The 12,263-nt window shown below is 44.0% G+C and overlaps 1 protein-coding gene across 3 annotated transcripts in view; it reads left to right on the top strand.

Annotated features, from left to right (window-relative positions):
• ACACB (acetyl-CoA carboxylase beta) overlaps window positions 1–12,263 on the top strand; it is a 193,107-nt gene that overhangs the window by 80,822 nt on the left and 100,022 nt on the right. For all 3 annotated transcript variants that reach the window (XM_068239413.1, XM_068239406.1, XM_068239419.1), the window contains one exon: window positions 5,355–5,465. In XM_068239413.1, the coding sequence (XP_068095514.1) occupies window positions 5,355–5,465 (111 nt within the window). The remainder of the gene's footprint in view (window positions 1–5,354; window positions 5,466–12,263) is intronic.

Genomic DNA, 12,263 nt, shown 5'->3' with positions numbered 1-12,263 from the left:
TGTCACAGTACAGGTTAGCCAGTGTATAGGTGCCACAGGACAGGTTAGCCAGTGTATAGGTGCCACAGGACAGGTTAGCCAGTGTATAGGTGCCACAGGACAGGTTAGCCAGCTATAGGTGCCACAGGACAGGATAGCCAGTGTCTAGGTGCCACAGGACAGGTTAGCCAGTGTCTAGGTGCCACAGGACAGGTTAGCCAGTGTCTAGGTGCCACAGGACAGGTTAGCCAGTGTCTAGGTGCCACAGGACAGGTTAGCCAGTGTCTAGGTGCCACAGGACAGGTTAGCCAGTGTCTAGGTGCCGCAGCTATCCAGATTCCCACCCCCTTCCTCGTCGCTGCTGTTACCTGCTCTGCTCCCGAGCCCCCTCCTCAAGTAACTTCCGATTACATTCGGCCTCACCGCATTGTATTGTCGCACGGTGAGCCGCAGGGAAGAGGCAACGAGTCTTGCCTAGTAACGGTAGCCGCCAGGAAGTGATGTCACACTTCCTGGTACAGGCCCCGAACACTCGCCGCCTCTTCCCCTGCTGCTCACCGCATGGCAGTGCATGCGGTGAGGCCCAATGTAATCGGAAGTTACTTGAAGAGGGGGAAGGGAGCGAGTAGTGCAGGTACCAGCAGCAGCGCCGAAAGCCGCCGCTTTGACGATCCCCCAGATTGTCATTCTCCTGATCACAAAACTCTTACGGCTACCGGCGTGATGACAAAATGGGTGCACGCCAGGGGTGCTCACACGAGACTTCAGCCGAAGTTCACGGATTGCCAGAGCCGCCAGCAGTGGTGGTGAGAGGTCCGTGCATGCACAGAAGACCCTGACTGACGCGACTGAGCCAGTTACGGGGGTTGATCGCGGTTGAACGGAGGACAGTGGGAAGACAGCGAGGGACTCAGACGTGCTTATGGAGCTGGAGGAAGCCCTGGGTAAGTATCAAATCTTTAGTTATATCTGTCTCTGGTTTACTTTAAAGAGCCCTTTCAAAGGGTTCAGATTCTTAGCAAAATATTGGATAATGATGCACTGTATGGCACCGCTTACACAGCAACCACCAGTGGTGTTAAATGGAATAGTCTTTCATGCATACATTGCATGCAGAAAGTATAAACTGCTACTGGCCTCTGAGGAAGCTTATTGTTAAGCAAAACGGCTGTCAGGCCTCCAACGCACTCCCGCTGTCTGAATACCGTTGAGTAAAGGTACCCTTTTTTGCAAGTTACAGTGCCTCAAGCTTTTTCTCCTGTTTTACATACAAGATATTCACAAAGATGTGCACATAGCCTTGGGTAATACTCCGGTAGTGGAGCCAATCTACCTCTGATTAACATCTAGTGCCAGTAGCTTTTCTCCCTAACTCACTTTGTATCAAAGTTTGCTGCAGTGTACTACCCATGTAACGCTCACAGTGATGCAGGTGAGTTGCGGTATAAGTGTATGTTGCATCGTAACGTATACTTTCCTGCTGTTACGGGCAATGCCTACTGTGAACCTGCTATGTTAAGAGAAATAATTTTCTTGAGCTAATATATTTGTCCTTGGAGCTGTCTTGCAAATAATCCTGGTGGTTTTCTGTTATCTCCAGGCTTATTCAAATAAGAGTCAGGCACCCGGCTAGGTAGAGAGAAAACTTCTGCAGCTGATAAGTTGTAATTGATACCGTTCTTAAAATATTTGTCAAGTTATTTCTATTAAGTGCGCAATTCAGTAACGCTTTTGAAGAGTTTTCTTCTAAAATTTATGAAATCTTGAACCAAACGTGCAATAACCTTTTTAAGTGCTGTAATAGTTGTCTACTAACCTTGATGTTCTGAATATGGAATTTTCAGTATGAGCGTTCACCTACACAATCATTGTATAGTATTCAAGATCTGTTGGACCTCATACTACACGTAAGTGGTAAAATTGGCTAATCTCTGATCAAACTTGGATGTGTATACATACCATATTCCTCTGTACACACACTTGACCGCTGAGAAATTAACTATAATCAGTGTATTATGCAGGAGAACAGAGGCGCCAAAAGGATAAAAGGAAGCTAAATGAGCTTAAAAACCAAATTCTTGGTAAATAGAGGAGGTAGTGGTGGACTTGCCTCCTCCAAGTAGACACACGACGACTGTAGTAAAGACAGTCAATATATTTTATTTATGAACTCCAAATATGCAACGCGTTTCGCAGGTTTGATCGCGCTTCATCAGGAAATAACGGAGCAATAGCATATGTGGTCAGTAGAAGAGCCAGGCACCTCTGTCACAGAGGTGCCTGGCTCTTCTACTGACCAAATATGCTATTCCTCCGTTGTTGTTGCCTGATGAAGCGGGATCAAACCTGCGAAACGCGTTGCATATTTGGAGTTCATAAAAAAAATATATTGACTGTCTTTACTACAGTCGTTGTGTGTCTACTTGGAGGAGGCAAGTCCACCACTACCTCCTCTATTTACCAAGAATTTGGTTTTTAAGCTCATTTAGCTTCCTTTTATCCTTTTGGCGCCTCTGTTCTCCTGCATAATATTGAGTCCACCCTGGGTGGAGGGTTGAACCCCCTTTTTTCTCATCTACAGAGAGCAACTTCTTATTCCTGAGTGGGGTCAGGAAAATCTCCCCACCTGCCTTTACAGTGGTTGCCTAATGGTAACCCTGGATTGTGAGTATTAATATTTACTCTATCTAGTAACCATTTACCAGTACATATTACACTATTGGGGCTCTTGGTGTTGCTTGTTTTTATAATCAGTGTATTGGCCAAGGAACATAGTGTCCCACCAATGGTTAAAGACAGTGATTATCGTTAATGTAACTATCCATCCGGCGGATTGGTTGGGATAATAATCTGTGTTATCATTAGTATCAAACGATACCAAATTATTGTTCCATTCAAACTACTCACGTGAGGCAAATTTACTTCAGGGTCTTTCTTTTCATGATTCCACTAATGATCCAATCTGTGTAACGTCGTGCAGTCGTTGAGTTCAACTGTGCTCCAACATCGTTCATCGCTTTTTTTTTTCCGAACGTGAGTACAGAGCTTCTAGGTTATCCATTTACCTTTTGACTATTCCTTGCCAGGACAGAAAAAAAGATTTTAAGCAGAATAAGCAGAAGCATGAAGACAAGGCTAATTAAGGCCGGACATGTCCTAAGGGTCCTTTCACACTGCGTCCATTGCTTTTCATCACTGTAGACAATTTCAGTAGTGCTTTGGCGCATCAGCAGTGTGGCGCTTTCCGTCAGAATAATGCACAACATGTTGTGCGCTTACCTGACAAAGAGAGCGTTTAGTTGCAGTAAAATTTACTTAAAGAGAACCTGTACTGAGTAAAAATATTTAAAGGGATACTGTAGGGGGTTCGGGGGGAAAATGAGCTGAACTTACCTGGGGCTTCTAATGGTCCCCCGCAGACATCCTGTGTTGGCGCAGCCACTCACCGATGCTCCAGCCCCGCCTCCAGTTCACTTCTGGAATTTCTGACTTTAAAGTCAGAAAACCACTGCGCCTGCACGCCCGTGTCCTCGCTCCCGCTGATGTCACCAGGAGTGTACTGCGCAGACACAGACCATACTGGGCCTGTGCAGTACGCTCTTGATGACATCAGCGGGATTGAGGACACGGCAACGCAGGTGCAGTGGTTTTCAGACTTTAAAGTCTGAAATTCCAGAAGTGAACCGGAGGCGGGGCCGGAGCATCGGTGAGTGGCTGCGCCAACACAGGATGTCTGCGGGGGACCGTTAGAAGCCCCGGGTAAGTTCAACTCATTTTCCCCCGACCCCCCTACAGTATCCCTTTAAAATAAACACATGAGGTAACTTCAGATGAACATTACATAGTTAGCTTGCCATCAGTTCCTCTCAGAAGCTCACCATTTTCTTCTGACAATAATCCCTTCCAGTCCTGACAATATTTTGTCAGATCTGAAATATATCAGTTGCTGTCAGTTATAGCTGAGAGGAAAACTGATGTACCAGGTAATGTCCATGTTTCCCTATGGCTCAAGTGGGTGATGTTACAGTTTAACTGTGTGCTGACCAGAAAGCTGTTATGGGTAATTGCCATTTTCAAAATGGAGGACGGAAAATTCTCTTGATCACAGTGAACAAATGGGACGCGGGACAGGAGAAAGACACTGAGGAGTAGACTACATGGAAGGTAAGTATGACTTGTGTATGCTTATTTTGACTTTGAATTCTCAGTTCAGGTTTTCTTTTAAATGTACATCATGCACTGTAACTGTCTGGCATAAAATCAAATATCAATTCTTTAATTTTATCTGGTAAACAAGTAATAACGATGCCCATCCAGGCAATCCTAAAGTGAAAAATCACTTACTTTTGTTGTTGATAAAAGATCATTCCCCAGTCTACCTGGCTCGTATTTAGTACATCTGCCGCACAAAGGAAGTTGCAGGGCATGCTGGGTTGTCAATGACAATGCACTTTCTATTGCAGAGCTGTGTGGGAGTGTCTGAAGACTGTCTGTGTTTGCATTGGCCACCCTCCTACCAGAGTAAGGGAGGAAATGACATCAGGATTGGCTTTAGACACTGGAATTCCAAAATGGCAAATGCCTGAAACAGTTTTCTTTTTATTTACTATATAAAACTCAATGAAATCAAAATGTGGACAGTGCAATACATATGTTATGTACACAGAGCAAGTATTTATCTACTTATATATGTATTTTTTTTTTTTTTTTTTTTTTTTTTTTTTTTTTAGATAGTATAGCTGACAGCTCCTCTTTAGCATCACACTTGTCCTGCACAATGCGACTTTTCGTCACATAGTGTGAAAGGACCCTAATGCTGGGCATACACGGCTCGTTTTCTTATCAATCGAGCCGCTGATGGCTCGATTGATAATTTCCGACATGTCCGATCATGCGGGGGATTGATTCCCGGCTCGATCCCCGCTGGCGGACAATAGGCAAAAATGAAACGCTGATAAGCAAGTGCCCGCGGGGATCGATCCGCGCGAACGAGCGGTGAGACGCCGACCGGCGCAAAAATGAGCCGTGTATGCCCAGCATAAGAATAAGGCTGTGAAAGCTCTCCAAAGAAGATTACAGCTGGCTCCTAACGTTTGAGTATTTTCTAATTCTAGTCAATGAACCTTGTCCTAATCCTTTCCTACTGGCTTTTGATTTCAAATGAATTAGTCTACCTGAGTCTAATCTGATCGGTTTTGTTTGTGAAATGAATTCGGTATTCTTCTTTGTGCTCTACTTGGCCTTCTAGGATTCTTAGCATTCTATTTCTAATCTTGCTGTTGAATGTCACCTTGCTGAATGTATTCATTGTTTTGAGCTGTGTGTAGTTTATAAACCCCTGATTAATAAATGTGACTTATGTTTTTGCTCTGTAGTGTGCAGAGAGAATTGGCTACCCAGTAATGATAAAGGCATCTGAGGGTGGAGGTGGCAAAGGCATTCGAATGGCAGAACGGGCAGAAGATTTCCCAAATCTTTTTAGACAGGTAAGAATTTGAGCAGAAAACTTTGTGTTCCATTAATCAGAAGGCCAGTCCTCTCCATTTCCGAGTATGTTAGATTGGCAGTAGGGCTGCATTCCACGCCGTGCAGTTTAAATACATAACCTTTGAAGTTTGAACTGTTTGTTTAATTTGGAAATTAAACACCAGGTGAATTTGCCAGGAGTGACAAATGTAAATTATTAAAGACCAACATCACTGGTTTGATGTTTTTAATTGATGAAGGTAAGGTTAGAACTTCTGCCATTGGTGCCCTGGTCTTACCTCTAGAAAGGTGACCATCAGCACTTTAATGTGAATTTTGGTGGTTCACTGGACTTGAACAGACGGCAATACAAACTAGTTTATGCTATTTCCCATAATACAGAAAGTGTGTAGTGGGAATTTTCTGGTCTCCTTCTCTTTTTTTTTTTTTTTTTTATTTCCCTTTTTAGCTGGGTAGAAAGTGAGGATTATTAGAAACCTTCTTGCAGAGGTTCTAATGACAGGCCACATTGTCCAAAGGTAAAATAACATCTGTCTGGGGTTGAGATCTGGAATACTGTAATATCAAAAGCCGCCTGGAAAGGGATTTTTTTTTTTTTTTTAAATATCTTTATTTCAAATTTTTCCAAATATAAATAGCATACAAGTACAGTAAAAAAAAAAAGTCTAAGAAAATAGTCTCCATATTTTCCCTATCACTCGCTTACAATATAATGCCAAGTACACACCACACAACTCTCCGCCAGACTCCCTCCCAGACCCACCCGCCAAATAGCCCCTCTCCATGCCGCAGGCAAATCCACCAGGAGAATCCAACAGAAAACTGAACGGCGTGCCCCCAGCACAACAGGTGTCCTTCCCCTTCCCTATAGATCTGTTTCACACTCTAATGTCATACCTTCCACCATGGATATTAATTTATAGCACTGTGTCTTTTATGTGACCTTTCTCGTATCTTAAGTTCCTATGCCCCCCACACGCAAGTGCCAGTTACCACCATTCAAGCCTCCATTCACTCCCCCCCCCCCCCCCCAAGGGTCAGTCCGTCTCGTTGTTACTTTAACTTCTCCTCATTTCCTAATTCCTGTCCATCAAAACCCCAGGGGTCTCATCTCATTCCGATTTCCTCCTTATTCTGTCATATTCATCTAAGGCTTTGAATTCAAACCATTGCCTCCATCTTTCCTCATGTCTCCCTGTATCTCCATGTACAAAACTAGTTAATTCCTCCATCTTCCAGACCCTTTCCAGTTCCACAAACCATTCCCAGACACTTGGGCCTTGTGTCGATTTCCAGTGCCTTGCTATGAGGGTCCTTGCTGCATTAATCAAGAACCCCACCAAAGACCCCTCATATTTCTTTGATGGCCACTCATTGCTATGTAGTAGAAAAAAGGCGGGGTCATCCGGGAGCTCCTCTCCCGTTATTTGGGAAGTATAGTTTTTCACAGCCTCCCAGAACTCTCGTATTTCTTTGCACCCCCAAAAAATATGTAATAGATCTCCCTTTTCCTTTCCACACCTCCAACACTGTGCTGAGGTACCTGGGAACATCCTACTCAGCCTCTCCGGGGTGAGGTACCATCTAGCAAATATCTTATATCCTGCTTCCTGGCCCCTTGTAGATATAGATGACTTGCTTGCCATTTTAGTTATTTTCTTCCACTGTTCCTCAGTGAATGGTCTTTCCAGGTCCTTTTCCCAACCAGCCCGCACTGAGGCCGCAGGGTCTTCTGTCCCATTCAATAATGCATATATCTTTGAAAGGGTCCTTCTTTGTTGGCCCCTTCCCCTACACATCTCTTCAAATGGGGTATTTTTCCTGCTTAGGGCCTCTTTAGTACCACATCTTTTCAAAAAGGATTTAAATTGGATGTGGCTCCATTCATCTAGTGTTCTCCTCTCCCCCTTCCTTTGCAGCTCCTGCAAGGGGACCCATTCTCCGTTACTCACTAGATCTCGGGCTATTAATTCCTTTTCTCCCCTCCAATTGGGATAACTACTTGGGTGTATTCCTGGAGGAAAATTTTTATTTCCCAGTATTGGTATAATGGGCGTTGGCCAGGGGGAAATCTCTTCCTTTACCCTATATTTTTCAAAGGTCCCTACTGTATATTTTATAATTTCTATTTCTTTGCCTTGTATATTCTTTTTATTTTTCTCTGAAGTCCACAGTAACTTTGTCAGAGGGCATCCCGCTATATCTTCCTCTAAAGATACCCATCTCTTTTCTTCTGCATGCTTATGCCAGTCTACTATTTTTGTCAATATCGCGGCTTCATAATAGTACTTGAAATTTGGTACCGCCAACCCCCCCTTTTCCCTTCCTGCTGATTGTAGTCTATAACTTATTCTCGTCTTTTGGCCCCTATTTATAAATCTATTGATGCAACTTGTTAGGTTTTTAAAAAAACAAGATGGCACTGGTATGGGTAGGGCCTGGAACAGATACAGTAACCGAGGAAGAATATTCATTTTAATTATAGCCACTCTGCCAAACCATGAAAATTTTGGTTGGTCCCAGGACTCCAAATCCTTTTTTACCTGTTCCAGCATCGGGTAATAATTATATAATACCATATCCTTTAAACTAAACATCATCTTCACTCCCAGGTACCTCAGCGCTTTATCTGGCCACTTAAACGGGAAATTCTCCTTCAACAGGCTCCTCTGGTTCTCCTCCACCCCCCAGGCTATTGCCTCACTTTTGTCAAAATTAATTTTTAAATTTGAGACTAAACCAAAATCATGAAATTCCCGCATCAAGTTTGGGAGAGAAATATGCGCATCCACAAGATAAAACAACATATCATCGGCATATGCTGCCACCTTGTACATTTTTCCCCTTACCTCAATGTCCCGTATGTTGGAGTCCCGCCTAATCCTACACAAGAAGGGTTCCAATGTCAGCGCAAAAATCATTGGGGACATGGGGCACCCTTGTCGCGTCCCATTCTTTATACCAAACGCGTCCGATAAGACCCCGTTTGCCCTTACCCTCGCGTTTGGTTCTGAGTATAGTGCCATGATTCTGCTTACCATGTTCTCCTTTATGCCTATATATTTCAGTACCCCTTCAATGAAGGCCCACTCCACCCGGTCAAAAGCCTTCTCAGCGTCTGTAGATAGAAACATGACAGGGTTGGAGTGGGCCGTCACCCATTGGGCCAAGTTAATAGTCCGTATAGTATTGTCTCTTGCCTCCCGACCTCTAACAAACCCCACTTGGTCTGGGTGTATGAGATTATTTATCATAGGGGATATTCTATTGGCTAATACCTTTGCATATAGTTTGACATCCACATTTAACAAGGCAATTGGCCTGTAACTCTGACAGTGTTTAGGGTCCTTTCCCTCCTTGTGCAGTACTGATATAAAGGACTCCAACATACGGTGGGAAAACCCTCTCTGTGTCCCCTCACCTGTTATATTGTTCATTGCCTTTATCAGATGTCCCACCACTTGATCCCCAAACCTCTTATAATATTCACTTGTAAACCCGTCGGGTCCGGGGGCCTTTCCTGTCGGTGTCTGTGTAATTGCTAATTTTAGCTCTTGTAGTGAAATAGGGAATTCCAGGGCCGAGGCCTCTTCATCTGACAGTCTGGGCATTCCACTTTCTCCTAGATAATCCAGTATCTTCCTATTCTTTACCTCCATATCTCTCTCATGCATTGACCCTTTTAAATTATATAGTTTTTTATAATATTCCTGAAATTCTCCAACTATGTCTTCCAACTTGTAACATTTCTCTCCCTTCGTGTTTTTAATACATGCTATATAGTTACTTTTCTGCTGTCTCTTGAGGGATTTGGCCAGTAGTGAACCACATTTATTTCCATACTCATAAAAGGTACGTTTACATCTTATAGCCATACACTGAACTTTATAAAAGAGGAGATTTTCCAAACGTTTCCTTTCCTTAGTTAATTCTTCCAAAATGTTCTCATTTTTATCTTTTTTATGTTGTTGTTCTAATTCTGCTATATTATCCAATAAAACCTTTATTTCTTTATCTCTCTCTTTCTTTCTCCTGGCTCCTTCTTGTATCAAAATACCCCTTATATAACATTTATGGGCCTCCCAGACCGTCATATCCGAAGCCTCGCCCCTGGAATTAAGAAGGAAATAGCTTTCCAATTCTTCCCGTACCCTCTGGGTCACTTCCCCATTCCTTAATAATGCGTCATTCAAGCGCCATATCATTGGGCCCTTAACCTTTTCTCCCCACCTCAATTCCACCGATACTTGTGCATGGTCTGAGAGTGTTATAGGGCCTATATTTGGGGACCTTGAAATAGAGAGCAAATCATGTGAAACAAAAACATAATCTATTCTAGAATATCTATTATGTACCTGAGAATAATATGTATAGTCTCGTGCAGTGGGATTGCATATGCGCCAAACATCCACCAGTTGCAGTCCATGCAATAATCTTTTACTCTTCCTTTGTATACCACCTGAAATGGTCGATTTACCAGCAGAGGTGTCTATCTGCGGATCCAGGGCTACATTCAAATCCGAACCAATAATAACACTTCCTTCCGTGAACACCTCAACCTTTTTCAAAAATTGCTCTAATGTTTTTGCCTGACCGGCATTTGGCGCATAATACGAACCCACTGTGACCGTTCTATTAAACAATTGTCCTTTTATTAAATTAAACCGACCCTGCGGATCCGCATATTCCTCCCCCAATACAAATGGCACATCCTTTGCCACTAGAATTGCTGTTCCCTTGATCTTGGATGCCTGCAGGCCACTCATATATATTGTTTTATAGTACTTATCAAACATTCTTGGGGCTGTAGGGCCTTTAAAATGCGTTTCCTGCAGGCATACAATTCCCGCCCTTTCTCTACGACACAGACTCAGGGTGGCTGATCTTTTTTCTGGTTTGTTAAGCCCCCTGACGTTTAACGACAGGACCTTAAGATCCATACTCTTTATCTATTTTGTAGCTTACAAAATCCGGACTGACCTCCCTTCCATTCTCTCCCCTCCCTCCCTCACACTCACTCCGAATTTCCTTTCCCATTACCCACTCGCTCTCACTTCCATACATTCCCTCTTTCCCTTTGCAACTTTCCCTTCTTAGGGTCCAGGGCCATATTTCCCATCTTCTCCTTCCCCAGGCCCATTCTCCCTTTCCCTTAAAAAGGAACAATTTCCATCGGGTACCTCCCTCTGGTCCCTTTGGTGCGTTGCAACACCTCTTAGGGTAATAAGCTGCCATTCACTGGAGCATAGGTCCCTCCCCGGCCCCCGATCTCGGCTTTCATTACTTTAAGGAGGTGGATAAAACAGCGGAGAGTAGGAAGGAGAAAAAAATAAAAATGAAATAAAATAAATAAAGAAATCAATAAATACATTTCCCCCCCCCTCCCCCCACCCCTTCCTACCCAGTGTACCCCATTCCCCAAAAACTTGTCTGGAGGGGTCGTGGGGGCTCCTCTACTTCCCGCCTCCCATCCTCCCTCATGTGCTCTGGTGCTCCTACCCTTGATTTCACCCTCCCACCTTTTATACATTTGTGTATTCCAACATCTGTGAATGAGGGCCGGATCTGCAATGCTAGTACCTTTTTCGTGTCATCTGTGTCCACCCTCTTGTGTCTCTAATCTGTGAACCCCTAAGCCCGTTCACACCTGAGCGGCTATTCCTGGCCGAGCAGATGTGTCCGAGACCTCAACCTCACCCGATGTCTCCCCCCTCCCCCTTTATTCTTCCCCTTAATATCTGTTATTACCTTCAGTGCAAGTCCGGCCCCCTTAACATTCTTATATAAATCCTGTGAGGGGGAAAAAAAAAAAAAAAAAAAAGACACACCACCCCCACCCCTACACCCCTCCCTTCCCCCGCTCCTCTCCACCACCCCCCACTAAAACCACTTGTATATTCATCTTATTACTCTTTATTACTTCTAAGACCTCTTTGTGTGCTGCCCATATTTCCCGGTTTCCAATCTGGCAGTTCTACTACCGAGATAGACAAGTCCTTACAGAATGCAGGTACTTCATCTGGGTGTCTCAATATCAGTAGGCGATGGTCCCTTTTAACTATCAGGGCAAAAGGGAACCCCCATTTATAGGGTATCTCTTTTTGCTGCAGCAGTGCTAATAGTGGCCTCATGGCTCTACGCTGCATCAATGTTGTAGGTGCTAGGTCCTGATAAATGCTAATTGCAGCGCCCTGCCATTTTATCGGCCCTTTAAGTCTTGCTGCCTTCGTTATGTCCTCTTTTTCTCTGAAATTATGTAACCTGCATATTATATCCCTGGGGGGTTCCTTTTCTTTCGGTTCTGGCCACAGGGCCCTATGTGCTCGGTCAAACTTAATCTCACGTTCCTCTGGCTGCCCCAGTAGCTCATTAAACAAGGACTGTAGATATTTCTCTATATTATCTCTTTGCACTGACTCTGGGATCCCCTTCAACCTTAAGTTGTTCCTTCTTTCTCGATTTTGCATATCTTCGATCTCGTATTTCAGACTGATATTGATATTCCTTTGTTCCTCACTCGTCTTCTTTAAAATGTCGATCTCTGTCCGCAGCGTTTTTACCGATTCTTCCATAGCTCCAGTTCTCCCCTGTAGCTCACCCATTTCTTCCCTGATCTCTGCTATCTCTGTCTTCATTGAGGCCACTATTTGGGCCGTTTGCGCCTCTAAGTCCTGCCTCGTTGGCATGCTCCGCAGATATCTCCATATCTCCTCAAGATTGTTACTTTGATTAGCTTCAGACCCTGGAGAGCTTGCATTAGATGGTGGTAGGGTAGTTTCCACTGATCCTTTCCCTTC

The sequence above is a fragment of the Hyperolius riggenbachi genome, chromosome 1, assembly GCF_040937935.1.
Source record: "Hyperolius riggenbachi isolate aHypRig1 chromosome 1, aHypRig1.pri, whole genome shotgun sequence".
Taxonomy (NCBI): Eukaryota; Metazoa; Chordata; class Amphibia; order Anura; family Hyperoliidae; genus Hyperolius; species Hyperolius riggenbachi.
This window is presented reverse-complemented; position numbering and strand designations above follow the sequence as displayed.